Source organism: Physeter macrocephalus, chromosome 11 (assembly GCF_002837175.3).
Source record: "Physeter macrocephalus isolate SW-GA chromosome 11, ASM283717v5, whole genome shotgun sequence".
Classification (NCBI taxonomy): Eukaryota; Metazoa; Chordata; class Mammalia; order Artiodactyla; family Physeteridae; genus Physeter; species Physeter macrocephalus.
In genome coordinates, this window is record NC_041224.1 from 8,483,328 (window position 1) to 8,499,540 (window position 16,213).

General features: G+C 36.8%; 1 protein-coding gene across 3 annotated transcripts in view; it reads right to left on the bottom strand.

The window, feature by feature from the left end:
- The window catches only part of KIF5B (kinesin family member 5B), a 47,812-nt gene that overhangs the window by 9,807 nt on the left and 21,792 nt on the right, over positions 1-16,213 (bottom strand). For all 3 annotated transcript variants that reach the window (XM_055087726.1, XM_024116443.3, XM_028496399.2), the window contains 13 exons: positions 15,918-16,066; positions 15,328-15,521; positions 14,432-14,500; positions 12,212-12,418; positions 9,888-10,031; positions 4,648-4,836; positions 3,882-3,999; positions 2,955-3,016; positions 2,750-2,859; positions 1,892-1,993; positions 837-897; positions 655-726; positions 402-506 (listed from right to left, as the gene is read on the bottom strand). In XM_055087726.1, coding sequence (XP_054943701.1) covers positions 402-506; positions 655-726; positions 837-897; positions 1,892-1,993; positions 2,750-2,859; positions 2,955-3,016; positions 3,882-3,999; positions 4,648-4,836; positions 9,888-10,031; positions 12,212-12,418; positions 14,432-14,500; positions 15,328-15,521; positions 15,918-16,066 — 1,582 coding nt within the window. The remainder of the gene's footprint in view (positions 1-401; positions 507-654; positions 727-836; positions 898-1,891; positions 1,994-2,749; positions 2,860-2,954; positions 3,017-3,881; positions 4,000-4,647; positions 4,837-9,887; positions 10,032-12,211; positions 12,419-14,431; positions 14,501-15,327; positions 15,522-15,917; positions 16,067-16,213) is intronic.

Here is a 16,213-nt window from a genome sequence, read left to right on the forward strand (position 1 = left end):
ATTATTTAAAAAAAAAAATACGAACTGCCTCATTATTGTAGTATCTCAGACTCCGGGGCATTAAATGTATAAAGACTGAAAAAAAAAAAAAGGGGGGGGACGACGACGTATTTTAACTCAAAGACTTGTCTACCAGAGATTTTAAAATGACCATGAATAAATTAAGAAAACTAACAGACCTGAAACCCTACAAAGAAAACAACACATGTTTTCATTGACCTCTTGCTAAAGGCTGTTAGGAATATTAACTCCCATAAAAACTGCTAGTTGTTTGTTTATACAATTGTGTGATAAAATAATGGAATGGCTCAGGGTATGAAAATCTTTAGGACTCTGAAGACTCAAATACGTGCCACTCCTCAGATTTTATTGCAGCGCACACAAAATATTCTCCTTGTTACCTGTTTGTGGACTTTGGTGAGTTGTTCAAGATTATTCTCGAGAAAGGAGATTTTTTGCTTCTGAGCGGCACTGCCTCCGGTGTCGTCCGAATCAACCTCGGCGCTCTAGAAAAGACGGGCAAGCGCTATGAGACCAAATAAGGGCGACACTTACCTCCCCACTCTTATGACAGTGTGAGGCTACTCCACTCAGAATGCAATTAGACACAGTAAGCACCACTATATAAACACCGACCCAGTATTATTTTGTTACCTTTTTAACCCTGGTGGCCAGGTCCTGAACAAAGAGCTTCCGCAGGTTGTGTAAAGTCTGAAGTTCCTTCGCCTTGAATTAAGAAAGCAGTATTTTTAGAAGTAGGTCTTCAAACTGAGTATAACCAGGGGAAGAACCCATTAAATATTCCCCAATCCTATTTTTATCCAAGTTTTTCTTACCACCGTCTCTTCCAAACCCTTCAGGTCTTGTCTCGCTTGTTCTCGTCTATCTTGCATAACCCTAAACAGTGGAAGAATATACAAAAACATTTTCAACTTTGAGTCCATAAATTCTAGATCTATTTAGCAGAAATACTGAATCAAATATTTTTATCTGACAGGATCAATGCTAACATTCAAATAAGTAAAAGATCATCATAGTTTTAAAAAAACAGCTTACCAATGTTGTGTCTTTCAAAGAAATTTCTATATGCCTTGTAATTTTCTAAATCTATGGTTTATTAGAAAAACTGTCCTAATATAGCAATGGAAGCAATGAAAGAAAATGTGGCAGAATTCAAGGAATAAGGAGTGGTTCTTTTTATATTTTAAGAATATGCATTATCATATAGCATACTGATCTTTATCCTAAATAATTATGATTAACTGAAAATTACAGAGATTATAAATTATTGCAGACTAAAACATTTTATGCATTTTAAGTTAACGTTACTCTAAACAAAATTATGGCTGAGATTCAGGAGAATTGTTAAAAAATCAACTCTGAGCTGGTCCTGTTGGTGTGTCCATCCTAACCAACTGTTCCTTTATAAATTGTCTCTGATAAATTCAAGGTATGTGAAAGTTATAATCGTGAGTTTTCTACCTGCTCAGATTATAGAAAACTGTGTGTTGACTATACTTTTAGTCCGTAAATGAAGAAAAATAAATGGCAAAAACCTCTGTTCAAAAGGCAAGGCTAAAACAATAATGTTCTTTTATTTATGCAAGATCAAATCTGACAAAAATTCAGTTTTTGTGGCAGATCCTGAAATCTTCTAAATTACCAAATGTCATGTTTTAGGTGATTACCAGTGAAATATTAAGACCTGGCTTTCACTAAAGTACAAGAAAGTATTGCAAGTTTTTAGGTATAAATCAAACCAACTCAGAGGGTTTAAGAAAAACACCCTTTAGCCTACACGAAGTGAAAACTATCCACTGGATATTTCTGAGAGCAATGCCAGTAACTCTCGTCTAGTTTCATTTTTATGCTGAATTAAGGGCCTACTCACGTAAGGTCACGCAGCTTCCTGCTCTTGTCCTGCTCTGCAGCCTTCAGCTTCTCGTGCTCCGCTCTCAGGCGTCCTTGCTCTAATGCCATCTTCTGGTTCTGGCTGACAAAGTAAAAACCTCGCAGCATCAACATCCCCATCTTCTGGATGTTGCCATTAAAGCTTTCCAAGTCTTCAATTCCATAGTCTCACCATTCAAACACGGCAGGACTCCTCTGTTAGGATGTGCCCCCAGCAGCACAAAGAAAGAGGACTGGGCTACGTTCAGCCACACAGTACTTTTTATACTTTGGTTTGAAACCATAACTTGATTCTGTATCTTTCATCTCCCTGAATTCTTGTCCCTAAATCCATTAACAATAAGCCCCATGTCCCAAACTTTGCCATCGTTTTTTGTTACTCTCCTCTGGTTCCTACTCAAATCATGATTTGGTCACAGATCTCAAATTTCTATAAAGTCTGTGCTATACGCATATGGTTCTGGAAGTAGGAAAATGTGTCCCAGAAAAATGGAGACGACAACTCCTATTAAAACACACACTTCTAAAACAATTTCCAATAAAGTTTTTCTCAGTTAAGAATATTTTTTAAAAGTTAAGGAAATGATTCGGAGGAGACAGTGGTATCTATTTGTAATAGTGGCTGAGGTTGGGAATTCTTTACTTTTTACTGAATATTTACATCAAAAGACCTAAGAACATTTTTCAAAAATTTCCTATGGAACTTAGAAGTTCCACTCATAAATGAAAAGATTCTTTATTTTCAAGTCAAAAATTGTTTCAAAGAAAAATGCAGGTTTCTAATAAGGATATATTGTCCACCAGTAGTTTCTGCTATCTCAGAGGAAAGCATACTTACTCTTGAAGATCAGTGATAAGTTTTTCTTTTGCCTCGACTTCATCTCTCAAACTACTAATTTGTTTTTGATGCGTTTCTCTGTGGCTTTGGATCTGCTGTTCAACAGCTTGCTAAAATCATTGGGGGGAAAGATATTAAGTCAGATTACTCAAGATTAACAATGATGAATTAAAACTGTGAGAATCCAATGCTACATCAAACTTGCCTTAACTTCATTTGCAGTCTGAACTTTATTCAAGTGCTCCTTTTCCATTTCATGCACTTTCTCTGTTTGGGTAGGGAGAGAAAACAGAAGAGAGGAAATGAGCCTTAGAGTTCTTGATATAAACCAAGGGGCAAATGGGTTTTATGAGGCTATGTTCCTTAACAGTACTTGACTTTAAATTATCCAAATGCCAAACGGTAAATCTTGCTCTCTACGCTCAAGACATACTGACTAGTAACCTTAGTTATATTCTTTGTGTTGATATTATGATTTCCTTTACTTTCTTTGCCGAATCCTGGAACAGATAGGTTAGCACATGGTAGGGAAATGAAAGAGCTTTCCCCTATGTCAGGACACACACGGACACGGACACGGAACTTGACTTTAAATTATCCAAATGCCAAACGGTAAATCTTGCTCTCTACGCTCAAGACATACTGACTAGTAACCTTAGTTATATTCTTTGTGTTGGTATTATGATTTCCTTTACTTTCTTTGCCGAATCCTGGAACAGATGGGTTAGCACATGGTAGGGAAATGAAAGAGCTTTCCCCTATGTCAGGACACACACACACACACACGGACACGGACACGGACACACACACGGACACGGACACACACACACGGACACGGACACACACACAGACACACACACGCACGGACACGGACATACACACACACACGCACACGGACACACACACACCACTTTATAACTTTGTGGGAAATTCCTAGACTGGCCACTTGAATATTCAAACACGATTTCAAAAATATGTTTCAAAGCCACATTAAAATGTGTTATTTGTTTACTATTCCAAGTTATCTGTATTCCTACTAATCCCTATCAGTGTGAATGTTGACTACAATCATACTAAAGTAGGTAATAACTTACAATAGAGATATAACTCATAAATAACTGGAAGTGAGTACCTTGTGCTCGAAGCTGGACTAGCTCTTCACTGAGGGAATCCACAGACTCCTCCAGCTGTCTTTTCTTTTGCTCCACATTTTGAAGGTATTCAGTCAATGATCTGATTTTGGCTTCATGCTTTTGGGAAAAATACACTGCTATGAAGTGGAATAAAATCTCTGACACATACTTTGTTGTTCAGAATATTTGAAAGTAAGCAAGTTTTATCAACATTATCTAAACATATAATACATTTACAGAATAAGATATTTAAACCTAAAATGTTCAGGGGCAAGATTTACAATGATAAAGAATTTAATCAATGAAATGGTCATGTGTACAAGTTTTTAACACTTACAAAATAAGGCACTAAAGGCTGACATATGAGATAACATTCTTACTGTTATCTCCAACTAACATTACCCTCATCCCTCCTGCTACAATTCCTATCTTGGTGAATGGTCTCACCCATTTAGTTTCCAAAGCCACAAAACCAGCCCTGCATTTTTATTCACCCTAGAATTCTTCTAGATTCTTCAACAGTCAAATCAGTCACAGCCTTCTAGTAAATTCCTATACGTAACATACACGTTACCAAATATAACCCACTTAAATCATTCATGTTATTTTACAGCAGCTAGAGTACGAAAAACTAATTGAATTAACCTTTTAATGTTGTTACTCAAAATAACCTACAGAAGGTCATTTTTATTAAAACGTTTACAATAAATAAAATTTACATACGGCTGTTCAAAAAATGAGGAAACTTTGTTCTGTAACACATACTTGAGAGATACGAAGCTGGCATGCTGCTAACTCCTTTTCATTTTCTTCCATTTTTTTGTTGCTCTCAGTTTGTGTGCTTTCTAGCTGTTTGCAGCGCTTCACCATGGTTTTCACTTCTGACTTCATTTTGCTAATGTAGAGCCTTGCAACAGTGAACTCTTCATCTATCATGCCAGTTCCCTCAGGCTGCTGTGAGAAAAAGGGAAACAGATATACATGCCTACGAGGAAGATGGATGTAAGCGTAAAAACAAACAAACAACACTAATGAACCCTGACTCTTTCAATTTTTGGATTTCCTCCTCAAAGCCCCTCTTCAGTAAATTCACTGTTAATCATGTATATGTCCAGTTCAAAACTTAACAAATAAGGCTGTTTAGGTGGCAGGGAAATGATGACTTTTAAGTTCTCCAAGGAGGAACTGTGGTCAGTGTACATTCCTTTGTAACTTTCATTACAAAATTCCAGTACAATATTCAGCGTCAAAAATAAGGAGCTCAGGGGAATTCCCTGGTGGGCCAGTGGTTAAGACTCAGCACTTTTACTGCACTGCTGGGGCATGGATTCAAGCCCTGTTCAGGGAACTAAGATCCTGCAAGCTGCACAGCATGGCAAAAAAATAAGAGCTTGACCTTCCTGCTAAAATCTGGAACAAGACAAGACACTCTCACCAATTCTATTCAACACAGTATTGGAAGTTCTAGCCAGAGCAATCAGACAAGAAAAAGAAGTAAAAGGTATCCAGACTTGAAGGGAAGAGGTGAAACTGTCATTATATGTAGATGACATGATATATACTATATATAGAAAACCCTAAAGACTCCACACAAAAACTACTAGAACTGATAAAAGGAATTCAGCAAGGTAGTAGGATACAAGATAAACATATTGAAATTGGTTGCATTTCTTTACACTAACAATAAAACATCAGAAAGGGAATGTAAAAAAACCAGTATCTTTTAAAATTGCACCAAAAAATTAAAATACTTAGGAATAAACCTGACCAAGTAGGTAAAAGACTTAACTGCCAAAGCAATCCCGAGGAAAAAGAAAAAGGCGGAGGCATAACCTTCCCAGACTTCAGACGATACAAAGCTACAGTAATCAAAACAGCATGATACTGGCACAGAAACAGACATATGGAGCAATGCAAAAGAACAGAGAGCCCAGAAATAAACCCACACAACTACGGTCAATCACACAGCTTTGACACATGAGGTGAGAATATACAATGGGAAAAAGTCTCTTCAGCAAGTGGTGCTGGGAAAATTAGACAGCCACATGTAAATCAATGAAGTTAGAACACTCCCTCACATCATATACGAAAATAAACTCAAAATGGCTTAAAGACTTAAACATAAGACATGACACTATAAAACTCTTAGAAGAGAACATAGGCAAAACATTCTCTGACATAAATTGTACCAATGTTTTCTTAGGTCAATCTCCCAAGGCAATATAAATAAAAGCAAAAATAAACAAATGAGACCTAATCAAACTTAAAAGCTTTTGCACAGCAAAGGAAACCATAAACAAAATGAAAAGACAACCTACGGACTGGGAGAAAATATTTCTAAGTGATGTGGCTGACAAGGGCTTAATTTCCCAGATATACAAACAGCTCACACAACTCAATATCAAAAAAACAAACAACCCAATCAAAAAATGGGCAGAAGACCTAAACAGACATTTCTCCAAAGAAGACATACAAATGGCCAAAAGACACATGAAAAGATGCTCAACATCATGAATTATCAGAGAAATGCAAATCAAAACTACAATGAGGTACCACCTCACACCGGTCAGAATGGCCATCGTTAAAGTCTACAAATAACAAATGCTGGAGACGGTGTGGAGAAAAGGAACCCTCCTACACTGCTGGTGGGAATGTAAGCAGCTGCAGCCACTATGGAAAACACTATGGCAGTTTCTCAAAAAATTAAAAAGAGTTGCCATATGACCCAGCAATCCCACTCTTGGGCATCCCCTTGTGGTTGCCAAGGTGCAGGAGGGGAGAGAGGAGTGGGAGTTTGGGATTAGCAGATGCAAATTATTATATATAGAAAGGAAAAACAACAAGATCCTACTGTATAGCACAGGGATGTATATTCAATATCCTGTCATAAACCATAATGGAAAAGTGTGTATATGTGAATCACTTTGGTGTACAGCAGAAATTAACACAACATTGTAAATCAACTATACTTCAATTTAAAAAAAGAAAAAAATAAGGCGCTTGAGAAGGAAGAAATAAACCTGTCTTTGCCTGCAGATGACACGGTTGTTTAAATGTAACATAATATGTATAAGATCCAGATGACAAAAGAAATCAAAGAAGGACTACATAAATGGGAGACGGTCCATATTCATGGATAGAAGACTCAATATTGAGATGTCAGTCTTTCCCAACTTGATCTATAGATATAATATAATCTTAATCCAAGCCCCTCCAAGTTATTTTGTAGATATTGATAAAGTGATTCTAAAGTTTAAATGGTAAGACTTTGAATATCCAACATAATATTAAAGAACAACAGAACCGGCAGATTGATGCCACCCAACTTCAAGACTTATAAAGCTAGTAATCAAGATGATGTGGTATTGAAAAAAGAACAGAAAAATAGGTCATTAGAAATGAATGGAAAGCCTAGGAATAGACATACACAAATACAGTCAATTAATCTCTGACAAAGGGAATTCAATTCAATAAATTGTGCTGGAAAAACCAGTCATCCACATGTAAATACAGAAAAATTTAATTTCAGAAAAATTAACTCCAAATGGATCATAAACCTAAATGTAAATACAAAACTAAAAAAACTTCTGGAAGATTAACACAGGAGAAAATCTAGGTGACCATGGGCTTGGAGATGAGTTTTTAGATATAACACCAAAACCACAATCCATGAAAGAAAAAAATTGGTAAGTTGGACTTTGTTAAAATCAAAAACTTCTGCTCTACAAAAGACACTTAAAAGAATGAAAAGATAAGCCAGACTGGGAGAAATATTTGCAAAACACATATCTGATGAAGGACTATTATCCAAAACATACAAGAAGAACTCTTAAAACTAAAGGTAAGAAAACCAACAACCAAATGCAAATTAAAACAACAATGAGGACTTCCCTGGTGGCACAGTGGTTAAGAATCCACCTGCCAGTGCAGGGGGACACAGGTTCGAGCCCTGGTCGGGGCAGATCCCACATGCTGCGGAAGAACTAAGCCCATGCACCACAACTACTGAGCCTACGCTCCAGAGCCTGTGAGCCACAACTACTGAGCCTGAGGGCCACAATTACTGAAGCCCACGTGCCTACAGCCCGTGCTCTGCAGCAAGAGAAGCCACCCAATGAGAAGCCTGGGAACCGCAACGAAGAGTAGCCCCCGCTCACTGCAACTAGCAAAAAGCCCGCGTGCAGCAACAAAGACACAAGGCAGCCAAAAATTAAAAAATTAAATTAAAAAAAAAAAAAAACACAACAGTGAGATAATATCACACATCTGTTCGAATGGCTCAAACTAAAAAAACTGATGACCTCAAATACTGGTGAGGATTTGAATTAACAGAACTTTTATTCACTGCTGGATGGAACAAAAAATGCTATATAAGCCAGTTTGGAAGACAGTTTGGGAGTTTCTTACAAAGCTAACATAGTCTTAACATATGATCTAGTGAGCCATAATGTAAAAAACACAAAACAAGTAGAGCTCAAGCAGCATTTACTGATGTTTATTAACAGGAAAAGAACTACATGCAAAACACAAAAATATCGAGGATCTTTTTTTTTTTTTTTTTTTAAGAACCTATTTGCAAGGCTGACTTGTTTTCAAAATACTGTAATGGTTTAGTGAAAAAAGCAGTTTAGGTGTCAGGGTATCTGTACTATTATCACTGGCTCTGCCACTAGACATAAGCCAGTCTTACTCTTTATTTTCTCTATCTTTACCACTTTTTCACTTAAATTAAGAATATTTGAACATGAAATGGAAGGATTTTTCTAAAAACAAGTCACAAATCTACAAAGCAAATTTTGAACAACTTTCTATAATGTTCAGTAATATGAAGGAAATCTACTTTTTCATCCCAGAAGATTCCCACAGAGCTTGATCAATCTCACATTGCTTCACCATAAACAGGACAGGGCAGGATGTTCAGAGTGATGGGAAAGCAAGAGCAAGCCATGTCATCCAGCATTTAATAGAACACTTCGCTCCGTTTCGATGAGGTGAGCCAGCATTAAAAAATGACATGATTACGAGAATGAAGACTTGCCTCCATCAACAAACAGTAGCTCCGAATAACATCTAACAGAAGGAACGTGTGCTCCACAGTGAAAACTTTTATTTCATTTCCAACTCTTGTTAAACTGGGCTGCTTAGTTGGTTCTCACTATAAACCCAAGTTTAAGTTTGTTCTCTTTGTTACTATAATTAGACTTTAATCAAAAAAGGAAGTCTAAACAAATACCTACTACAACATACAAATCTTTCATGTTACGTGTATGTTTTTGCAGTTAAGAGTCTTTGGTTTTTTGGTCTAAGTTTTAAAATCTACCAGGTCACAAAATTTTTTTTTACCACAAGCTAGTGCTAATATAACCAGTATTAGCATCCTGAAAAAGATTATTAGAAAAGAAAAAATAAGTGTGGCAAAATCTTGATTACTGATTAACTCTAAGGTTCATATTATTCTCTTTACTGTTATATGTTTGAAATTTTTCAAAATAAAGAGAGAGAAAAGATTATTAGAAAAGAAAAAATAAGTGTGGCAAAATCTTGATTACTGATTAACTCTAAGGTTCATATTATTCTCTTTACTGTTATATGTTTGAAATTTTTCAAAATAGAGAGAGAGCATTAATTAGCAGTGCTCACCTTTCATCTTTTTAAACATTTAAAGCAATCAAATTCATTCAGTTTACTCCTTGAGCTAATTTTCACTGTTGTTTCAATTGCATACTTCCTGTGTGGTAATTTATTAACATAATTTCTAAGCGCAAAATCTTTACACAGAGGAAAAAACCAAACATGGGGTCCAAATAAATGCTACTTACTGAGCATGTCTCCCCAAGCACCCCTTATTCTCCCCCTTGTTCCTCAGCTATTCAAAATGAAGTTAATACCATCTACTACAAATGGCTGTTGTGAGGAGGAAATAATGGGTATGAAAAGAACTGTGAAAAATGAAAGTATGAATTGTGTAAAGATTATCATGCTTAATATTTGGTAGTTACAGTTACCTTTACGTCGTTGTTTCCTACAGCAATCCCTATTTCTGCCAGGTCTTTTAGTAAAGATGCCATCATCTCCGCTGCTCGCTTCTTCTGGTGATTGGTCATTTCCTTAAGTTTCTGAAGCTCAGCATCTATACTTGCTAAAGTTGCCTAACAGAACCAAAAGAAAAGGTATTGTTAAATCTATTAAATGAAAGATCAATTCAAATATTGACAGGTATTTCAAGTTTTCACCTAGTACTCACAAAACCATTGTTCTCTGCTTTCATTTTCTTGAATTCTCTACTGAGTTCTGTGAAAGCTCCCAGCTCAAACTTAAAAAATATTTTAGGCCTAAGAGACCATGTAAAGTAGCTATATTCTAATTCCATTAAGGGCAAACAGTTTGTATTATTTCACTCATTTCTGAGATTGGGTAATGTTTTCTACTTAGAAATGGAAAACTTCTGAATTAACTATATTTGATTTTCATTTATGACCACAGTATGGTATGTTTGTGGAAACTGAGTCTGAGAAAATAAATGTTAGAATGCAATTGACAGTTTTCTAGATGGCTGGTATGTTTTCTTCATCTGCTTTTTATATACTACTTAGTTTCTGAAAAGAATCCACCTGAAAATTACTACTACTTTTGTACTATGATACAAGCAATTAAGCAGGAAAGAGTGATAAAGTAGCATTACTAACAAGCAATTATCCAGGAGAGACTGATAAAGTAGCATTACTATCTGAGTTTAATTACTATAATTATATATTTAAAATACTAGCTGGCTTACCAGCAACAAAGTCACCACAATTTTGAAAACCCAACTGAATCTGGTTGCTTTAAAACTATTCACTATATCACAGATCAGATACTGCATTTTAAATGCAGGTTACTGACTTTTAGTCAATATCTTTTAGTAAAGATACCATCATTTCAGCTGCTCATTTCCTTAAGTATCTGAATAGCGGTATATTGCGTGTTCACTCAGTTTGACCTACAGTGTAATACCAGGTCTAAATTACCAGACATTTTCTCTAGCAGCTGAACAGCAATACTGTAAGCACATAAAAAGATGCAGAACACTCCAGGGGTTTCTAACTCCTTACCAATACAGTGCTGATATATAAACTGGGACACAAACAGAACTGTCTTAAAGACTGAAATCAGTGACCAAGGACCCACTTACAGTTTACAGAGCTGTAAGAAACTTCTATTTTTCTTCCAAACAGAAAATTAGGTTTGCTAAGAATGCAACTCAGTTAAGAGTTATAAAGGTGCCTTGATCTCCATGGTATTAAATTGCAACTTCAAGCTAACTGTAAGCTGGGAGGTGAAAAAGGGAAAAGGAACTTCTCCAGGGGCAGGAAGCCTTTTAAAAATGCCATTTCATAGTGCTGACTGCTTTCCTTTAGACACTTGACACGGATAAGGAGATAAATAGTGAGCAGTGATCCTGGGTCCAACTCTAAATGTGATTCCTAAACAAGAAGTTAGCATTAACAACAAGAAAACTTTTAAGAAAAAGAGCTCATCCATGGTGATACTCAAAATACTGCAGCAGCAGAGCTTCCCTGGTGGCGCAGTGGTTTAGAGTCCGCCTGCCGATGCAGGGGACACGGGTTCGTGCCCCGGTCCGGGAGGATCCCACATGCCGCGGAGCGGCTGGGCCCGTGAGCCATGGCCGCTGAGCCTGCGTGTCCGGAGCCTGCGCTCCGCAACGGGAGAGGCCACAACAGTGAGAGGCCCGCGTAACGCGAAAAAAAAAACAAACCAAAAAACCCCCAAAAAACTGCAGCAGCAATCACAGCTATATACTATTTCTGGCGTCACTGTTGGGGGGCAGCAATTCCCGCCTTACAGCTATGAAAACAAAACCCTCATCCCCTGGGGAATCACAAGCCAGATCCAACTACACTGTCCTAGGAAGGCACTGGTCCGAGTGCTGGAAACCTAACAGTGAACAAAACATTAGTTACATGACGTTACATACCCTGCTATTTTATTTTTATGTGCACATTTTTAATTCTAGTTTGAACAATTAGCTAATAGCTTTACTGAGCAACTAGAAGCCAACTTTTACTTTTTTAACAATAGAATATTTGGAATAGTCAATATGTTTTAAAATAGCATTTAATTACGTATTAATAGATGTTTAGAAACTAAAAAGATAACCCTCCTCCCTCCACCTTTAAGGCATCATATATGGGAAGAAATAAAGTTGACACTTGAGTTCCTTAAGAACTGACATTATCAATCTTGAGCTTAAATAGAAATAAGTTACTTAGGTAATTTTTCAATTAAGAATACTTGTAGTATAGTATTAGGAAAGAAAACGATATCCTACCGATTTCTGATTCAGCTCATCACTAAGTAACTCATATTCCTTAGTTTTGTCTTCAACTTCCTGAGACTTCTGATCATAGTTGACAGCAAGTTCCTCTAAGGCTTGTAAAACTTCCTTTACTTCTTCTTTAGAGGCATCGTTTTCTGCCTGAAGACGATTCAGCTCAGCCTGCATATTATCTTGATCCCTTCTGGTAGATGCCAGAAGCTATACAAAGGAATACAAATATCTGTTTTACCCAAAGTGCACAGGTTTTTAAAACGTATACAAGTTAAAAATAACCTATTTCCGTTATCATTTGCAAATCACAAAGAGAATGAAATGTGGATGTTATTATGCATGGTAACATTTATTCATTCAACCGATTTCCTGAATGCCTACTATGTGCAGGCTCTGTGCTAGACACTGTGGGAGATGGAAAGGAAATCAAAGATTCCTTTGAGGAATCTAGTGGAAGAAAGACAGGTACACAAATAAATGCAATACAAGATGAAATGTAAGAGCCATAAAGGAGATAGGACACGACAAAGTGCTTGGTAGTATAGGAAAAGGGGGGGGTATTTCTGGACAGGTATTCATGGAGAAGGTGGCTATGACAGGAAGATTTTTGTTATGTACAAACTAACATAACAGAAAGAAAACGGCATACAAGACTCACAATAGTGGGCACAGAAAAAGAAAGAAATCAGTAACGTTTTAAAAGTTTAGATTTTCTCTGGGCAACAGAGGGTGGCACCTTAGCCATGCCTCAGGAAAACATGTTATCAGTAAATAAGATTTGAACTGGAAGAAGCCAAGAGACTAGTTAGGAGAATACTGTAATCACCCAGGGTCGGTGGCTTTTAAGTAGGGGCATCTGGAAATGTATAGGAGTATTTCTAATAGGGCAGAATGCCAATGGTACTTCGAAGTGGGAGCCAGGGATGCCAACTGTCCTACTATAATGTGCAGGACAGAACCATATAAATGAAGAATTATGCAAATGTTACTAGTGCTCCTTTGAGAAACAGTGCTAGAGGTCAAATAAGAATAAAGATGATCTGACCAGGATTAATTTGACTGATGCTGGATATCTCGCCCTGAAGCTGTACAGTCTTTGCTCCCATCCCCAGAACAAAACTTAAACAAAGGACCATTTTTCAGTTATCCCCCCATTCTGCCAAGTGAGATAAAATGAGAGTCCAAAGTGAAAAACTAGAGAAGGAACTTGAAAGAAATAAGATGAAAGTGAAGATGACAGAAATGAACAACAGGTTAGATGAGGGTAGAAATGGTGAAGGGGTAAAAAATGATCTTATTCATTGGCATTCTCATTTCCACAATAAAAGTCATACCCTAAACTACAAATTACTAAAAACAAAGCCAATACAATTCAGAAATCAGTATTTTCTTTAATAATCCCTTTAGACATATATCTGTGTTTAACTGTTTTTTTATACTCCTTCCCTCATCATTTTCATGAGGAAATACGCTTCATAAAGGGAGGGGGAATCTAAGGTTACTCCCGCTCAGTGTAGTAAGTCTTTCCCAAGGATCAGTAAGAAATGGTCTGGGGGGCTTCTCTGGTGGCGCAGTGGTTTAGAATTCGCTTGCCAATGCAGGGGAGGGGACACGGGTTTGAGCCCTGGTCCGGGAAGATCCCACATGGCGCGAAGCAACTAAGCCCGTGCACCACAACTACTGAGCCTGCGTTCTAGAGCCTGTGAGCCACAACTACTGAGCCTGTGCGCCGCAACTACTGAAGCCCGTGTGCCTAGAGCCCGTGCTCCGCAACAAGAGAAGCCACCGCAAGGAGAAGCCCACGCACCGCAACAAAGACCCAACGCAGCCAAAAATAAATTTAAAAAATAAATAAATTTTTTTTAAAAAAAGAAATGTTTTGGGGAAAATAAGACAAAACAGCACTGTACAAGGAAAGAAGAAGACAGAGTTAAAAAGAAAAAAGTCATCCTCCCCGCTCCAGTTAGAACTCAAACTGAAAAAAAACAAAAAACCCAACCCCAAAAAACCTTCAGAGGAAGTCAGTCAATCTTTGCTTCAGTCTGTATGATGTACCGGTCTCACAGGATATCCACAGTGAAGCATGAACATGTTCAAAAATTTTTAAAAATGTACTCGAGTATATTCCAAGCTCTGTAGATGCCTTCATCTTTTATATTTAAGTGATAATGACAAACCATAAAGCTTTTCTGGAAGCAATATGAAAGGTATTCAATTTACCTCTTCCTGATCCAACATTTGTGTCTTCAGTTTCTCTACCAATTGGCTCTGTTGATTAATTTCTTCATCCTAGAATTTTTAGTAACAGGTGAACAAAGTAGCTCACAACCTGGTTCTAACTGACTCCTAACACAAATTGTGAATACTACCCACCCTCCAATATTTCAAAGTCATTTTCTCCAAATTCAACATAGCTATTCTAATCTCTTATCTTAGGACAGTGTTGAAACAGGTGGAATTTCAATTATCAATAATAGTAACATACTTATCACACAATAAGAAAAAAGGCTTATGTTTATGAAAGCTATTCATTAAATACTAAAAAGTGATAAACATGTTTAAAGCTTTGTATTGAAAATAAAGCCACGTAGCCACTTCAAACCTACCTACCATCACATCACCTAATAACAAAAACCAAAAACAAAGCCAGAACAATTTTCTTCTGGTCTCTTTACTGTTGTTTTCCCACCCTCTCTACTTGGTTCAAAATTGTGCTATTTTTCACACTACTGATATAATAAAAGCAGAAGATATTATTTCCACTCGATTCTGTTCCCTCTGTCTAATCTCTTGCATCACTTTTATTATTAGAGCCCTCAGATCCCTGATTCTAAGAACATTTCATTAAGGTTCTCCAAGGACCCATACCAAATTTCCTTTTGAAAGTTCTTTTAGCTTAAAGAAAAGGGAAAAAAAGATACGCCTCATATACAGTTTCTACATACAAACGGAGATTGTGATTTTATACTTTTTGTTAAGACAATGATCTTGAAAAAGTTAACAGAAATCTAGGAAGATGTATATAGGTTACAAGGACCCATAATATTGAAATTAGAACATAAAAATACCTATGTCCAAAATGTTCTAAAACAGAATTGAACATGAACAATACCTACCTTGTCATCAAGTTGTTTGTACAACTTAGCAATTTCTTCTTCACACTTTCTTCTTTCAGAATCAGTAAAGTTTCCAGTAACTCCAATTGTGGCTGCTGGTTTATCATTGGTAATAGTAATATCCTTATCCACTGCAAAAGCTTCCAGGTTGGCTTTCTCCTTGTCAAACTGTTCATCAATAGGCACTGTCTCTCCTAAAATAAGACAACAGAATGGTTAATAAAACCCACCTGTCTAAAACTAATTTCAATTTTACTCAATTTCAGCAGCTCTTACCAACTTTATCTGCTCAGTCCCTGAGATATGAAAAGTTGGAATTACCTTTGACTCTCCCCCTTCTTCTAAAGCCAGTCACCAAATCTTATCATTTTAATTGATTTCACCCTAAGCTAAGCATCTTGCCATCTTGAGACTTCTATAGCTAGCTAGTTAGCCTTTATGCCTCTTTTTATTATTTCAGGTAAAATCAGAATTTAATGTAAAAGATTTTATTCATTTTTATCTGATGAACCCTAATGCCTTTTAAATTTATAAAACAGGTGTAAATCTGTATTCAGCAAACTCGAAAGGACAAATTCATAAGTTATTACCATTACGCCATCGGTTGAGTTCATTTTCAAGCCACTGAATGGTGTTCCGCAGGGTCTTATTTTTTTCTTTTTCTCTTTCATACTTCTTTTTCCACTGTTCTGCAGTTAACTCTACATTGACACAAACTGTGTTCTTAATTGTTTTGGCCCTAAGAGAAGCAGTTGGGGAAAGGGGAGGGGGGAAGAATGTGACAATTACTTTCAATTGGTATCTATATTTCTGTAATATATGCATGTGTGGCTGGTAATTTAACTTAACTATTCTTGTCCAGTTACCTTTGACTAAATCCTAAGAG